The following is a 17,234-nucleotide window of genomic DNA, read 5'->3' on the forward strand; positions in this document are numbered from 1 at the left end:
AAGGAAGGAAGGAAGGAAGGAAGGAAGGAAGGAAGGAAGGAAGGAAGACTGATTGCTCTATCAGAGGACCCAGCTTCTGCATGGCAGCTCACAGCTGGCTGTAACTCCAATCTCAGTGCCCAATATCCTCTTCTGTCCTCTAAGGGCACTGCATGCATATGGTGAATAGACATAACATCCATACACATAAAATACAAATAAAGATAAATATTTTCTTTTCTGTTTCTGGTTTTTCGAGACAGGGTTTTTCCATATAGCCCTGGCTGTCCTGGAACTCACTCTGTAAACCAGCCTGGCCACCCAAGTGCTGGAATTAAAGGTGTGTATCACTACTGCCTGGCAAAAGAAATATTTTTAAAAGTTCATACCTTTAAAATAAAAGCTAGAAATATCCTTTCCTTTTCATAGGCACAAATAACACTTTGTTAATAATTTAAGATGTTCATATTTCATTGAAAAAAGATATAAAAGTATTCATGAAAAGAGAATGCCTGTCTATCCAGTGTCCTCCTGGCCACCCTTTGTACAGGCAGACAACATAATTCCTTCCATTATGCTTCTATTAAAGTGAGAAATAATCCAAATCAGGCCAATGCTTAGCCAGCATACAAGCAACAGATCCCAATCTAAAACAGCTTGTGACAGCTTCTCACAGGAGTCTGTGGGCCTCTGCAGGAGTCTGCGGCATCTCCGGAAGGAGGGAAAAGCTATGTAAGCTTTCAGTCCAGCTGGGATACAAAGGAAAAGAGACTGACCAGCTGGACCGTGAACTCTAAATGCTAATCCTAAAACCTCTCACAAATGTTTGATCATTTTCTTTGCTCTAGAGCAAGCAATTTTCAGTCTCAAAGGACCCTTTCACAGGAGTCTCCTAAGACACCCAAAACATGGCTATTTATATTATGATTTATAACATTAGGAAAATTACAGTTATGAAGTAGCAACAAAGTAATTTTTTATGGGGTCACCACAACATGAGGAACTGTATGAAAGGCCCACAGCACGAAGAACCACTGCTCTAGACAATGTCATAGCATGAGTCCCTCCAACATACTTACTGTTCCCCAGAACAGTTCTGGAAGAGAAGGGTCTGCCAGGACTTCACACGCTGTGTCAATTACATCCTGTGAAGAGAAGGAAATGCTTTGTCTTCCATGCATGGACTAGTTTACCTACTGTGTCATATTACCATGACACCAACAAACATGTTGCACAGCATGTCAAGAACTCCGCTTTTCAGTTACGGCACAATGCTGCGAGGCTATGGTCCTAGCACGACTTGAGAGGATGAGGCATGCACATCTTTTCTACAGACAAATTCACCTTCCTTTTTTTTTTTTTTTTTTTTTCTCTGTATAGTCCTGGTTGGCCTGGAACACACTATGTAAACCAGGCTGGCCTAAAATTCAGAGATCTGCCTGCCTCTACTTTCCGGGTGCTAAGATTAAAGACGTATAACACAATGCTGGCCTACCAAATTCAACATCTTGATCTGTAAATGCATTATTTGTAGAATGGAAATAAAAAATAAAAGCTGGTAATACTGTGTTTCGGCACACCCTGTCTCAAAAAGAAAATGATACTGTTGTTATGCTTATGTGGCTCAAGCTCTTAGGTAGAACAAAATTTAAGTTATTGTGTCCTCAGTAAATAGTTCACAGCTAGGCATACTTGGCATCTATCAATTGCTTATAGAATACATAAGAAATACACAGAGAGAGAGACAGAGATGATAGATAGATAGATAGATAGATAGATAGATAGATAGATAGATAGATAGATGGATGGATGGATGGATAGATAGAGATGGAGAGTGAGAGAGAGAGTGAGAGAATATGAATCACAAGTGCACAGGAGTCCACAGAGGGCAAAAGAGGGCATCAGATCCCGTGAAAATAAAGGTACAGGCAGTTGTGGGTGCTAGAAACCAAACTCAGGTCCTTTGTAAAAACAGCAAATGCTTTTGACTGCTGAGCCACATTTCTAGCCCTAGAATATTTTCTTCCTTCCTTCCTTCCTTTCCTTTTTTGTCTTCAAAACAGGTCTTCTCTGTGCAGACATGGCTGTCTGGGAGCTCACTCTGTAGGCCCTGCTGGCCTCAAACTCACAGAGATCAGCCTGTGTCTGCCTCTTAAGTGCTGGGATTAAAGCCATGTGGCCCAATACCCAGCTCTTCTCTCCCCCTGCCCCCCACCCACAAGCAGGGTCTCACTATGTAGCCCTGGTTGTCCTGGAACTCACTATATAAACCAAGCTGGCCTTAAACTCATACAGATCCTCCTGCCTCTGCCTCCTGTTCTAGCATCAAAGCTGTACACCACCATGACTTGTAGAGAAAACCTCTTGTGTACTGTATAGAAGCATCACCTGACAATTAAAGCTGGTGGCCTATTAACTGAGGCAGGAAATAGGAGGGGGCAGTTCTGGAAGAAAGACAGGAACCCTGAGATAGTGTCAGAAGTGGGAGATTCACCCCTTACACTGAGGAAGACAAACATGAAACTGAGGAGAGGTAACCAGCCATGTGGCACATGAAGAACAGAATAAAGGGGTAAAATAAGTTATGAATTGGGAATGAGCCAAACCTTATGGCTTGGGCATTTATTCATAAATATTAAAGTGTCAGAGTCATTATTTCAGAACTAGGGCTCGAGTAGATAAACCCACGGACACGACGACTAGCTGAACATTTTCTTTCTATCCATGTGCCAGGTCTTCCTGATCAATCTTAAAGTGTAAGATAAAAGCTGATGTTATAAGAACTTTAACACTTTTAATTGACAGCAATCTCATTTTCATCAATTTATAAAATATTAATAATTAACTATGAAGCCAGACGGTGGTGGCACACGCCTTTAGTCCCAGCACCCAGGAGGCAGAGGCAGGTGAATCTCTGAGCTCGAGGCCAGCTTGGTCTACAGAGTGAGTTCCAGGACAGCCATGTTTACATAGAAAACCCCTGTCTTGAAAAACCAAACCAAACCAAAACAAAAAAGCTTAAGGAGCCAGTCATAGATGGAACTCATTAAGGAAAACACTACTCTGAAAGCCTGACAACAGGTTATAAACAACAGAATCCATGTAACGGTGGAAGCAAGGCTGACTCTGAAAAGCTGCAGCCCACACTCAAGCAATTGCTCATGTGCATGCATGAATACATACACCATATATCTACATATAATAAAATTTATAAAAAATAAAAAATTTAAAAGTAGGGATAAAGCCAGACACAGTATGCACACCTATAATGTTAGTACTCAGTACTGCTCTCTATCCCTTGCACCCTGGAGCTCACGTCCAGCTCATGCAACACAGTGACAAGGTTAGGTGGTAGACACCTAATCCCAACACTCAGGAGGCAGAGTTCAAAGCCAGACTGGTCAACAAACCAAGTTCCAGATCAGCCAAGGCTATACAGTGAGACCCTGTTTCAAAACCAAACAACAAAACAGCAAAATACATACACAAGCAGGCAGCAGGCAGCATGCAGCTTGCCTGTCAGTGGGTCTCAAATTGTCAGGCCGCACATCCACAGACTCAGCCAACCTCAAACCAAAACCATGTGAGAAAAGTGTCTGCAACACGTGGCAGGTTGAGACCAGTCTGGGCTACCTAGTCCCAGGCCCACCTGACTATAAAATGAGACTATATCTCAAAATACAAAATAAGACAGGACAAAAAAATTATGCATTTTTTCTCTATCGTTATTCCCTGAATATGACAGCATAACTATTATTTGCATACTAGGTATTATCAGTAACCCAGAGATGATTTAAGTATACAGAACAACATGTACAAGTTTCATATGAACACTGACATTAATACATGAGAAGTGGGCATCAGTGGATTTCAGTACTCTTTGTAGTTCCTGCACTTAATTATTGATGGATACCAAAACATAATTACTGGAGGATGTTTTGTGCATTGTGTATTCAAATGTTGATTTCTATTCTCCAACACCTTCTAATTGGTTAAATATAGAGTTGAACAGCCAATAGCTGGGCAGAAGAAAAGGCTGGACTTGTGGGCCCAGAAAAAGAGAGAGAGACAGACAGACAGACAGACACAGAGAGAAGGGGGAGAGGGGGATGTTCCAAGTAGAGGCCGGGAGTCACTATGAGGATATGGATGAAGAAGGAGTTATCAGAGCTAGACAAAGATGGCAGGTAATGGGGCTACATGACTAGGAAGTGGGCCTAGGCAGTATTGTTGGGGTAGAATAGTTGAGTATCTGTCCAGCTATGTGCCATAAGCTTTTAATAAGTTAAAAGGTCTCTATGTCATTATTCAGAGCAAGGGTGGGCATAGAAAGCCCGTATTTTTACACATCATCATTTATACCATGATTTCAATACTGAATTACATTAGAATGAGAGTATGTATGTATCTGTGTATGAAATGGGAAGGACACATCCACCTGCTAATGGAATATTTTGTGTGTGTGTGTTTGTGTATGTATGCCTGTGTGTGCACATGCGCATGTGTGTATCATGACATAATCTCATCCTGTGTGACAGGATTATATCCTTTTTATTACTTTCTGGGTTTGTTACAATTTACATCTCATTAATATGATAATAAATGAAAACAAGCCAGGTGGCTTGATTAAAGGTGACACACCTTTACTCCCAGTACTGGGGAGGCAGAGGCAGGTGGATGTCTTGAACAGACCAGGGGCCAGCCTGGTCACAAAGCAAGTTCTAGTACAGCCAGGGCTACACAGAGAAACCCTGTCTTGAAAAAAAAAAAAAAAAAAAATCAATAAACAAACAGCAAGGAACAAATCTGAGGGTGCTGTGAAGTGACTGGAGTGTAAATGGGAGGCAGTCAGACAGCCTAAGGAAAGCCATGTACTGACCTGCTGATTGCCCAGTGTGTGCAGCTCCAGTGAGGTCAGAGCAAAGGAGAGGAGGCCATAGACACACATGCAGGCGGTGCTCGTGGTACACTGGAAAGACAAAGCAGTAAACGACTAAGTCTGAATAATACAACCCTCTCTTCAAGACCTGAAACCAACCCAAAAAGATTCTTCTACTCGGTCGGGTAAAACCCAATGATTACAACCAACAAGTCTGTTTTCTTTCCTTCTGGATTAATTCCAAGGCCCCACATATGTTAGGTAGACAGCTGACCAGCCAGCTCCTGACATTCTACTTTAGCACATAAGTGAGCTGAATAAATAAACCAAGTGAACTCCACTTGAGCCTTAATTAAGACTCAGAAGAGTTTCTCACTCATTGTTACTACTGAGCAAGTTCCCAATCAGATGTTCCCTAGTCATCCTCTAGAGCAGTGTTCTTAACCTTCCTAATGCTGCGACCCTTTAATGCAGTTCCTGTTATGGTGACTCACCAACCATAAAAATTTCATTGCTCCTTCATAACTGTAATTTTGCTACTGTTATGAATGATACTGTAAATATCTGTTTTCAGATGGTCTTAAGTGACCCTGTGAAAGGGTTGTTAGATCCCTAAAGGAGTCAGGACCCACAGGTTGAGAACCATGCTCTAGAGCAAGAGTCAGACTTATCGGTTTAACTTCTGTTTACCACTTACTTGTTATTATTGCTTGGGTCAAATTACATCTTCCTGAGTCTGTTTTCTAATGTGAAAGTCAGGTGGTACTCCAACACAGAGCTGTCTTATCAAGACTGAGTATGATACCACCAGGGAGTGCTAAGAAAGCTGTCTGACCACCTTACCAAAGCCAGCGAAAACATTATCACAAAGCTGGCACACTGGCACATGCCTGTGAGTTCAGCCCTTGAGAGGCTAGGGCAGGAGGACCAAGACTTCAAGGCAAGCCAGGGCTACTTACTGAGATCCTACCTCAATACAGAATAAAAATCACAATGACCATGTCACTACCACCCTTCTCATTGTTCTACAGGCCTGCCCTCCTCATGCTCAACTACCGACTTAAAGACTTACATCATTTCCCCCACTGGCAAGAGACCGAAGCAGTCGAGTCAAGTACTGAAACACGTTCAGCTGGATGGCTGTGCCGCCTATCTTCCGGACCACACTGCTAGTCTCTTCTGGGTTCAGTGTATGACGGAGGAGAGCCCAGGCCAAAAGCACAGGGGCATGATGTGGAATGTCTCCCAAGGTCAACATCACACGGTCCATATCCTATGTAAAGGAAAGGTCCAGCTTCAGCCAGGCAGGTCATCATGTAGCAAGCCTCTCAACTAGAGACCCTCTGTCCCCCATACCAGCACTGCACAACCCTTCCCTCCAACCACCCTATTCTTACTGTCACCTACAACTTCTACTGATTTTATAATCTTAGTTTAAAACTATGAAATACACGTTCAATTAGAGACTTTAGAGATGTTATTGGCCTGATTCTTCTTAAACAGTTCATAAACTCTCACTTTTTGTCTTTCTCACTCAGTGTTTATCCCTTTTTCTTTTTTCCACAAAATCCACAAATGCCCATAACCTCAAGGGTTTTGTCCTTGGACCACCTCTGTTAGTGACTCTCGTCCCTATTGCAGATTCTATTACCATCTCTCCGCAAAAGACTTCTCCCAGACCTAATTAAAAACACAGAACTGACAGTTCTACACATCAGGGTGGTCAGTTAAAACTAACTTTAAACCACCTGAGAAAAGGAAAAGGCTCTTCCAAGGTCACCTGACAAATAAGCCCATCTTGAGCAAACTGGTGCAGTTCTCTCCTGTCATCCAAGGCACATTTGTGCAAGGACTCAATATCCATGCCTTCCACCAGGATAAGGGCACTGAAGTACCTGGAAAGGAAACCCATGCCACAGTTTTATTCATGTTGTTCTGAGTTGTGTTGAAACTAACGGAAGATATAAGGCACCTGCTAATAATAACTATTAATGAGTATTTTCACATTCTTTGTTTCCCTGTGCTTTTGAAATACAGATGTTCGGTTTTGCGGGGTGAGGACAAACCGAGGACCTGTGTGCCAACCATGCACTCCATCACAGAGGCTGTATCTCAGTACATCTTGGAATGTACTTTATGCTCCTGTTTCCAGCACATTTCAGTTTCGAGGACTTGACACGGTGCCTATCATTCAGGGCAGCTCAAAATTAACACTGAAGTTTTCCATAGCTATAACTTCACCTGACCCAGCTGTCACTCCTCAAATGTATTTCTTTGTTCACTGGAGAGTATGCCTCACCGTGTGGATGCATCCATGGCCATCAGCACAGAAAATACATTCAAAGACTACAGACAATGACCTCAAAGGAAGCAGAAAATGAGCATCTTGCCCATCGCATCATCATGGTACTTGTAACCTAGCAAGTACTCTTGTTGAATGGGTGAATGACATTCTTCTTACATTAAGAATGTCTTTGCCAGACAGTGGTGGCACTTTTCTTTAATCTACGCACAGGGGAAGCAGAAACAAGTAGATCCCTGAGTTTGAAGCCAGCAGGGTGTACAGAGTGAATTCCAGGACAGCCAGGGCTACACAGAGAAACCCTGTCTCAAAAAACAAACAAAGACTGAATGGCTACCGAGATGGCTCAGCAGCTAAGAGCACTCGCTGCTCTTGCAGATGATCCAGGTCAGTTCCCAGCACCCACATGGTGGCTCACGACCATTTGTAACTCCAACTTCAGTGGATTCAATGCCTTCTTCTGGCCTCTGAAGGGACCAGGCAAGCAAACAGTACACATACATACATAAAAGCAAGCACTCATACAAAAGTAAAATAAATAAAAGACAACTTTGAGAGAACAAGTCCCCTTAACTTCAGGCCATATTTCCTGTGTGAACAGGGACATGTCAACAGACCCACCAATTGTTTAAACACTGTATACACACTTCATAAACCGCAACTCACTCAGACTTACCCAATTCGATCTACAAAAGGGTCCATGGTTTCATCTACCAGGTGTCTATTGGTCTGTCTACTACCAAACCCTTGTTCCTTGAACATCTTGGTTAGTACCAGCAGGTCACTAGGTGCCATCTCGAAGTATGCATAATAAAGGAAAATAATTTCTAGCAGCATGGACTGTTCCCGGAGGCACTGAAGAAACCATCGAGACACCTGGCGTTCAGTCTGCACCAATATAAAGAAAACAAGAAAGACAGACTAGAAAACAAGTTTAAAAAAAATTTTTTAAAGAATAAATTGGGTCTCACTAAGTAGTCCTGGTTAGCCTAGAACTGGCTATGTAGACAAGGCTGACCTTGAACTTAGGGACATCTTAATTTGCCATCTTAAAGTGCTGGGATTAAAGGAGTGTACCACCACATCCATTCCTAGAAATGTTATTTTTATTAGATAATATATGCACAATAAAGGTTTTTAAAATACAACAATAAAGTATAAAAATTATGTCTCTACAATTTCCATGGCCAATTCAACTACACTTCTGTACAAAGCAACCAGTCTTCGCTTCTGGCCTCCTTTCAGCAATGTGCCAAATGTAATAATTTATTCAGCCCATATTCTTTCTCTAAACTAAATAACATTACACAAATTACTTGGCAACTTATCTATTCATTTAACACCGTCTCAAGGATGACATCCTTTGACAGAGTGTTTTCCACTCCTTTTTATAGATGCATTAAGCAGATTTGCTAGTATTTAGCTAGTCAGCTCTTTTTAATGTTACACAGAATTATCCCGCATGTAAATGTCATAATGTCAGAGTCTACTTGGAAGAGTACTTTGTATGTATGCATGCATGTGTTTTGAAACAGTCTCACTGTTGTCCAGGTTACCCTTTGAGCTTACTACATAGGCGAGGCTGATTCTGAGCTCTGAATCTTTTAGTCTACCTCCCAAGTGCTGAAATTACAAGTATGCCCAACATCAAGCTTATTACCAATCTTTGCTAACATAATCGTGCTATGAACCCTAAACAACCAGCAGACAGGAGACCTGGACAACCTGAAGAGGCTGATACTTATAGACCAGCACACTCTCTTCAAGCACATATGACCATAGTATATTCACCAAGAAAGATCCTATGGTGGACAATAAACCATGGGACAATAATTAGAGGCAGAATTTTAACTTAGCTACCCATGTTATGTGACTGAAACATGCCATAAGAGCTGGAGGGACTTTAAAACACTACAAGGAACTGCTGGGTGTGGCTCATGCCTATAATCCCAGGACTCTTCAGAAACTAAAACAGTAGGAATAATCTGAGCTAAAGGACAATCTGGGCTATTGACTGAGTTCTGACTGGCCTAGATTACAGAGAGATCCACTTAAAAAACAATCAGGCATGAAAACTCAGGAGGCAGGAGGACCAAGAGTTTGAGGTTATCCTCAGGTACATATCCAGCTCAAGGTCAACTAGTGTTGCAGGAAACCATCTCGGATTCTCGGATAATAAATAAGCACAAAGACTGTAATCAAAGTTTTGGTTTCTTTAAAAACTCAGTTATGTGGGGCCTGGAGAGGTGGCTCAGCAGTTAAGAGCACTGGCAGCTCTTCCAGAGGTCCTGAGTTCAATTCCCAGCAACCACATAGTGGCTATAATGGAATTTGATGCTCTGTACTGTCATGCACATGTACATGCAGATAAAGCTCTCATATACATACATAGATAAATAAATATATATATATATTTTTAAAAACTCAGTTATGTTACATAAATATATTTTTGTTTTAATCCCAAATGTGGGATTTTAGTTTGGGCATTAGTTTGTCCACAGCTGATACCTGCCTCCTGTGGGGCGTGGTCTAAAAATCTGAGGGACATAAATATGAGAGCCCAGAAAGGAACTGGGTGCGGCAGTTTGGAGAGACATGGGAGATATGCTTCATGGCGCAGAGGCTTGGAGGAGATCTAGGGAGGAGACTGCTGGCTGCATTTGCTGTTGATGGAGATTGGTATAGCCCTAGAAGAACCCATTGACCCTAAACAGCCAGGAGAACTAAAGGGGTCTGCACCCCCTCTTCCCACTAACCTTCTCTCTCTTACCTAGGGTTAAAGGGTGCGTGGAAGGGAGGTAGAGGCTTAAATACCACAAATAAAACAGTTTAAAAATGAGCGAAATAAAAGATACTAATCATAACAGATCAAATTTAACAGAATCAACCAAGCATAAAAGGCGTATGTTTATAATCCTGGCACTCAGGAGCCTGGGGCAGAATATAACTATGAGTTTCAGGCCAGCCCAAACTACAGAATGAGACTCTATACCAAAAACTGACAGGATACTCAGCGGTTAAGGTACTTGTTGCCAACTTTTATGACCTGAATTCAATCCCCAGAACTCAGAGAATGGGCAAGTGAGAAGCAACTCCTCCAACATTTCCTGACCTATATATGCACACACAGACACATTTCTTTTTAATTTTAAGAAAAATATCTAATGTCTGAAAATTAAATACTAGCTCTCAGTTTTTAAAATTTTGAAGGGGTGGTAGTTAAGAGAAAGGGCATTGAACCTAGGACCTCATGTATTCAAGGCAAGCACTCTACCACTGAGCTAAAACCACAGCTAGATGTCTCTTTTAAATACTATAGTTACTGATTGGTTTTTTTTTGTTGTTGTTGTTTTGTTTTGTTTTTTAACTTAGATTTTAGGAAAACGTCTTCAGTAGATTTAGACTTTGGTTCTCCAGATGGCTATCTACTAGCTTTGGTACAATTTTAACTGCATGATCTTAGTTCCTACTAGTCAAATGCCACTTTCTTTTTCTTAAATGTTTTGTTTTGTTTTTGTTTTTGTTTTGGGGTTTTTCAAGAAAGGTTTTCTCTGTATAGCCCTTGGCTGTCCTAGAACTCTCTCTGTAGATGAGTCTGGCCTTGAAATCACAGAGATCTATCTGCCTCTGCCTTCCAAGTGCTGGGATTAAAAGCATGTGCCACCCAGTTTTTTAAATGTATTTATTTTTTTATGTGTCTGTGTGCCACATTTGTGCAGTATCTGCAGAGGCCAGGAAGGTGGCATTCAATTACCAGGAACTAAAGTTACAGATGACTGTGAGCCACCATGTGGGTGCTGAGAATGGAACTCACGGTCCTCTGAAAAACTAGCCACTGCTGGGCATAGTGGTGCATGCCTGTAATCCTAACACCTGGAAGGCAGAGGCACACAGAGCTCTGTGAGTTCAAGACCAGCCTGGTCTACAGAGGGAGTCCAGGACAGCAAGGACTACAGAGAGAAACCCTGTCTCAAGAAACAAACAAACAAAGAAAAATAGCCACCAAGCCATCAACTCTCCAGCCCTCAGAGGTCAACTATTACACACACTAATTTCCCATCAGTTTTTCTGTCTATGTAAATGCCAACTTATAGCTCTATATTACTATTTTTTTCTGGTTTTTGTTTTGTTTTGTTTTGTTTTTCTCCCCCTCCCCCCCGCAGTTAAATCATTATACTGTTAGAAAGCTGAGGCACAGAGCAATAAAGGACATTACCTACCCTATTTCAATTCTCCAGTGGCACACACGCACACGCACACACACACAGCTTTATTTATTTATTTATTTATTTATTTATTTATTTATTTATTTATTTATTTATTTACGGTTTTATTATCTGGTAAGGATAATTCCTTGCTCCCTTTTATATGGTGTTTAGAATCATTCATTTCAAAACAATAGATTAAAACAAACACAGAAGTACTTTTTCCAGGGACTATATGAGATTTCTGAGTTAACAGCAGGCAAACCAAATCACCCCCCTTAATGGTGCTGAATCTCTACTTTCAAGAATGTGAAATGGAGCCAGGCAGTGATGGCATTTAATACCAGCACTCGAGAAGTGGCAGAGAGATCTCTGTAAAGTTTGAGGCCAGTCTGTATTTGGATTACATAGGTAGTTTCAGGACAGGCAGAGCAGCACAGAGTACCCCGTCTCAAAAAACAAAAACAAAAACAAACAAAAAGAATGTGATATGGAGCCAGGCATGGTGGTACACACCATTAATCCTAGGACTCAGGAGGCAGAGGCAGGATCTCTGTACATTTGAGGCCACTCTGGTGGAGGCCACTCTATAGAGCAAGTTCCAGGACTATACAGAGAGAACCGATGTCAAAAAAAGAAAAGAATATGGTGGTGTGTCTTCCCACTCAGTTATGACTCCCAGAAGTACCTGCAAGTTCTGTGCACTTAGACTCTGTGTTTAACCTTTTTCATTATTTTCTGGTTTCATGACTATTTTATGCTCTTTACTCTAAGTTTCCTAAGGAGACAGAAAAATTCTATGTATTACACTGTAAATGGGTCTATTTTGAAATCTGTTTATGCATATGTATTTGTGTGTAGTCCACATATGTGTAAGTGCCCTTGGAGGACAGAATAGGATGTTGGATTCCCTGGACCTGTACTTACAGGTGCTATTGAGCCACCCAACACGGTGCTGGGAACAGAACTCAGGTCCTCTGGAACAGCAACAAATACCCTGACTGCAGAGCCATCTCTTCTGTAATGGACCTGTTTTTAATCATTTTCTTGGAGTGGGGGAACGTTGGGAAAGAAATCAAGTCCTCATGCATCTACTAGTCAAGTGCTCTACCACAGAAACAGGATTTGGTGGGGGCAGTAACGCACATCTTTAGTCCCAGCAGGCAGAGGCAGGGGGACCTCTGTGAGTTTGAGGCCATCCTGGTCTACAAAACAAGTCCAGGACAGCCAGAGCTACACAGAGAAACACTGTCTCCAAAAACCAAAAGCAAAGTTATTCAAGTTGGCCTTAAACTCAGTATCTTGTAACAGAAGTTTTGGTTTCTATAAAAACTCAATTATGTTATGTAAATATGTTTTGTTTCAATCCCGAGAGTGGGATTTTAGTTTAGAATTGAGTTTGTTCAAAGCTGATTACTGCCTCCTGCAAGGGGTGGTAAATTTGCTATCTGGTAACTGCCTGCCTCTACAGCAGAGAGAGAAGGTGTGGCAGTTTGGAGAGACCAGAGATGGAAGGTGTGGCAGTCTGGGAGAGAAAAGTTTCAATGTAGCAGGTTAAATGAGACTGCTTGCTGCATTTGTTGTTGATGGAGATTGGTCATGGCTCCAAAAAGAACCCACTGACCCTAAACAACCTGAAGTAAAGGGGTCTGAAACCCCTCTCCCCACTTACCTTCTCTCTCTTACCTAGGATTAAAGAGTCGGTAGAAGAGAGGTAGAGGCTTAACCCTCCCCTCCCCCCAAAATAGAGTTTAAAAGCTGGGCTGCAGTGGCCCATACCTTTAATCCTAGCACTTGGGAGGCAGAAGCAGGTGGATCTCTGTGAGTTCAAGGCTAGCCTGGTCTACAAAAGTGAGTCCAGAACAACTAAGGTTCCACACAGAGAAACCTTGTCTCAAAAAAACAAAAACAAACAAATAATTAAAAAAAAAAAAAAATAGTGCAATAATCTCTAGCCAAGAATGGCCCTGGAACTAACAATCCTCATGCTTCTGCCTCGTAACGAGCTTGGGTTTCAGACCTGTGCCACCATGCCAGGCCTGGGTACTTTTCTTGTATCAGATATTTTAAGTTGCTAGCACTTGTTTTTGCTTGTTTGTTGTGTTAGACCTCAACCATGTTGGGAAAATTTTCTATCACTGAATAGCACCCTCAGCCAGACATGTTTTAACGTTAATATGTTGTTTTCAAAATAAAACATCTTGGTGTGGTGGTGCTGCCTGTAATCCCAACACTTGGGAGGCAGGAAGGGAAAGATGAGGCATCCAAGACTAGCTTTAACTATGTAGGGTGTGTGAGGCCAACCTGTGTCAAGTTCTGTCTACAAACAAAGCAAGAAGAAATGACACTATAATTTATAAACTAGTTAGTGTAGACTTTAGGATGAAAGGAGCAGACTAGTATTATACATAGTAGAAAATGATCATAAAAAAAATAAAGCCTACCTGGGAGGCCAAGGCAGGAGGATCCCATGAGGTCCAGGCCAGAGTAAGACCTTGTCTTAATCCTGTCTTCACTTTACCCACCCCACCACTTCTCCCCAAAAAAGAGAAAATGAATAAATATTTTTTTAGTAGTTAATGGATTTGGAATTCCATTAACTACTAAAAAAATATTTTAAGAAACAAAGTAAAAACCAAAGAGGGTGGGTGGGTTTTAACACTATAATCTTAACACACATGAGGAAAGAAAAGGAAAAGAAAGAGGTTCAGAGTTAGGGACTATTAATCAGTGTTTCGTTCTGCCTCTTGTCTGAAGGGCCCACATATGTGCTCAGTGATGTAGCTCCGATAGGGCTCCCTGTACAAGGCATGCTGAGCTGGAGACGAGCACAAGTACTACATACCATTAGATTGCCATGCGTCTCCCAGGTCGGTGCTTCCATTCTGTACAGCTCCTCAAATTGCTGTCTGTATTTTAAAACTAGCTCCTTCTCCAGTTTGTCAACACAGTCTGCATATTCAGCCTAAAAACCAGAACACAGTAACTTGTGTGTAGATCAAAAAGTAAACATTCAAGTGACTAGGAGGGATATGAAATTATGAAAACTTGAAGGCACGAGGTAAAGAGAAACCAAAGAAAACCAAGCAGGCTTACCCTGTAGGGATGTCGTTCATCTTGGAAATATGTCAGAAGATGTAAGACACAACGAAGAATGCAGGTTCTTTCTTCATAATAATAATCTGCAATCTAGGAGGAAAACCCCACAAAAATTTCAATATTAGTTACTCACTCTTGCAAAATAACTCAACTTCACAACTGCTGATAATCAGATGCTTCAAAAAATGTAAACAGAAGGCAGGAAAGATGGCTCAGCGGGTACTGGTCAACAAACCTGGCAACCTGAGTTTATGGTCCAGGACCTATAAGGTAGAAGAGAACCAACTCCCACAAGTTGTTCCTTGACAGCCACATGCTTGCTATGAAGGTATATACAATAAATAGTATTTAAAAATTCATCTCATTTTATTTTTGTGTGCATGTATGTGAATACGACATGTGTGTAGGTGCCTACTAAGGACAGAAGAAGGAAGCAATGCCCTGGAGCTGGAGTTACAGGCATTTGTGAGCTACCATGAGCTACCATGGGTGCTAGGAACCCAACTTAGACCTCTGGAAGAGCAGCAAGTACTTAATCACTGAGCCACTTCCATGCCCTAAAAAACATTTTTAAACATAGACAGAAAAATCTGATGAATATCAGCAATGCAAACACATTGAATTAAGCAAGACTCTTCCACAAAAAGTCATAACCCAAGGAAGATAAAAGGAATTGTTAATAATTTAAACAAATTTCCAAAACAATTTCTAGTAGGAATTTTTAAAGGGTCCCAATAATAGAGAAGTTACAAACTGGCAGGTCAAATACATGAAACAAATGTACAATTACCAGGGTTACATGCTGTAAACACAAGCAAACAATGGAATCAACAGGAAACTATCCAGAAGTCAAATCCAGGGAACACACCTGAAGTGAGAAGGCTGCAGAACAGGCAAGGAGGTTGGGAATACAAACTAATCCTGGCGAATCTAACCGAAAAAGTCTAAGAGTGGGACCCAGTGGTGGAATGCTTGCCTAGCACCCTTGGGGCCTGAGTTAATCACCGCATGCCCCCCCACCCCCAAAATCTCAGGTTAACTGAGCCTTAGAGAATATTCAGACATAAGTGAGTTCTCAGCACCAGCAGTAGAAGGGAAAAACTCCTCAACTGGATCTGGAATTCAGAAGCCTCAGCTAAGACCTAAAAACTGGAGGGAGGAAGGAAGGGAGAAGGCAGGAATGCTCAGAAAAACAGGGTCAAGGAGCTTTCACACAATTGTCCACCGAATAATCCAAAAGCAATGACTGCTTACCTTCAGGGTTAAGGCCTGGCTCTGCCTCTCATCTTGCAGGACTGTCTGAAGGAAAACAGAGTAGTCAAGAAGCTATCTTACAGGCAGAATTCAACTGGCAAAGAAAAAGATGCACCACACCCTTTGTGACTGTTCTTCTATTTTGTTTCTGTAAACATCTCTAACTTATGTTTAAGCCACATCTAACCAAACTAATGTTCAACTCCTTGCGCTGTCCTCTGCTCTGTCTCTTTATACAAAACAATAAAGTTGGGCGGCCTGGATTTTCTCTCAGATTTCTCATTTATATGTAATTCTTTGACATTTTAACCCCTGCAAGAACGAAGACAGGTGTCTTCTTAAACATACATTGGGATCTCTGCCCAGGATTTAAAAGTACTGCCCAGCAGGGCAGTAGTGGTGTACATCTTTAGTCCCAGAACTCAGGGGACAGAGACAGGCAGATCTCTAAGTATGAAGCCAGCCTGGTCTACAGAGTGAGTTTCAGGACAGCAAGAGCTACACAGAGAAACCCTGTCTCAAAAAAATCAGATAGAAAGATAGATAGACGAACAGACAGACAGACAAAAGTCTTGCCTAACACCTGTATATTTCTAATCTCTTTTGTAAAGGGCAAGTGCCTAAACTCTACAAGAAAGAAAGGCAGATGGGAGCTGGCCAGAACCACAAACCTTTAGTGAGTCCCGAGTACCCCTGTAATCCTCCTGAAGGTAACACTGCAGTAACTGCACACTCTGCTCTTCATCAAGACCCTGAAGCACAGAAGCCTTAAGTGAGTAACAGCCACTGAAGCTTAAAACTTTTATTAACATCATTAACAATGAAGCCAGAGGCACCCACAAGCAGCATAAACTGACCCCGTGCTAACTTTTACTCACCAAGAATTTGCTGATTCGTAAGCCCAGATCCTTCAGCGGTGATGCTACATCTTTATTAGCTTTCACTTTTTCAGCTGAACTCTGACTACAAGAAAAACAGTCAGTTATTTCCTCATTCACAATGACCTCTGAGGGTATAAAATAAAAACACTCAATGATACTCTAGTACTGGCCTTTTTCCTTTAGTGTCTGTAAAATGCACACACATTCATGTCTACAGACTTTATAACAAGAACTGGCTATGCCTATGTAACAAAATCATGTATGTCCATTATAAACTAGTTAAAATAATGTTATCTGTAAGATGTATTAAGCTACATTAATTTTTACAAACATGTTGGAGGCAGTGTATGTGGAAGCCGGAGGTCCTTCTCCTTGAACTTCTCAGTCAGTGGCCAAAGGTAACATCACCACTTGTTCTATGGGTTTAGCACCTACACTCTGAAATGATGTAGTAAGAATGGCATTTCACCTCTTAAAAGCCCATACTTCAAGATGAGAAAAACCTCAGACAAGTCCAAGTGGAGGACACTGTGTAAATTAACCCACCAGTCTTCTCAAAATTGCTCAGTCATGAAATGAAGGAAAAACTGAGATGCAAGAACAGCTGAACCCAGACAAGGAGACATGACAACTAA

General features: G+C 41.5%; 1 protein-coding gene across 1 annotated transcript in view; it reads right to left on the reverse strand.

Moving 5' to 3' along the window:
- Positions 1-17,234, reverse strand: part of Nup188 (nucleoporin 188) — a 56,467-nt gene that overhangs the window by 26,637 nt on the left and 12,596 nt on the right. The window contains exons 4-13 of the mRNA XM_055599714.1: positions 16,597-16,681; positions 16,390-16,470; positions 15,719-15,763; positions 14,462-14,554; positions 14,211-14,330; positions 7,837-8,048; positions 6,639-6,753; positions 5,931-6,131; positions 4,859-4,948; positions 1,059-1,124 (exon numbers count right to left, since the gene is read on the reverse strand). Of these exons, the coding sequence (XP_055455689.1) occupies positions 1,059-1,124; positions 4,859-4,948; positions 5,931-6,131; positions 6,639-6,753; positions 7,837-8,048; positions 14,211-14,330; positions 14,462-14,554; positions 15,719-15,763; positions 16,390-16,470; positions 16,597-16,681 (1,108 nt within the window). The remainder of the gene's footprint in view (positions 1-1,058; positions 1,125-4,858; positions 4,949-5,930; positions 6,132-6,638; positions 6,754-7,836; positions 8,049-14,210; positions 14,331-14,461; positions 14,555-15,718; positions 15,764-16,389; positions 16,471-16,596; positions 16,682-17,234) is intronic.

Source organism: Psammomys obesus, unplaced genomic scaffold (assembly GCF_907164565.1).
Source record: "Psammomys obesus unplaced genomic scaffold, mPsaObe1.curated_primary_1811, whole genome shotgun sequence".
In the NCBI taxonomy this organism is placed as follows: Eukaryota; Metazoa; Chordata; class Mammalia; order Rodentia; family Muridae; genus Psammomys; species Psammomys obesus.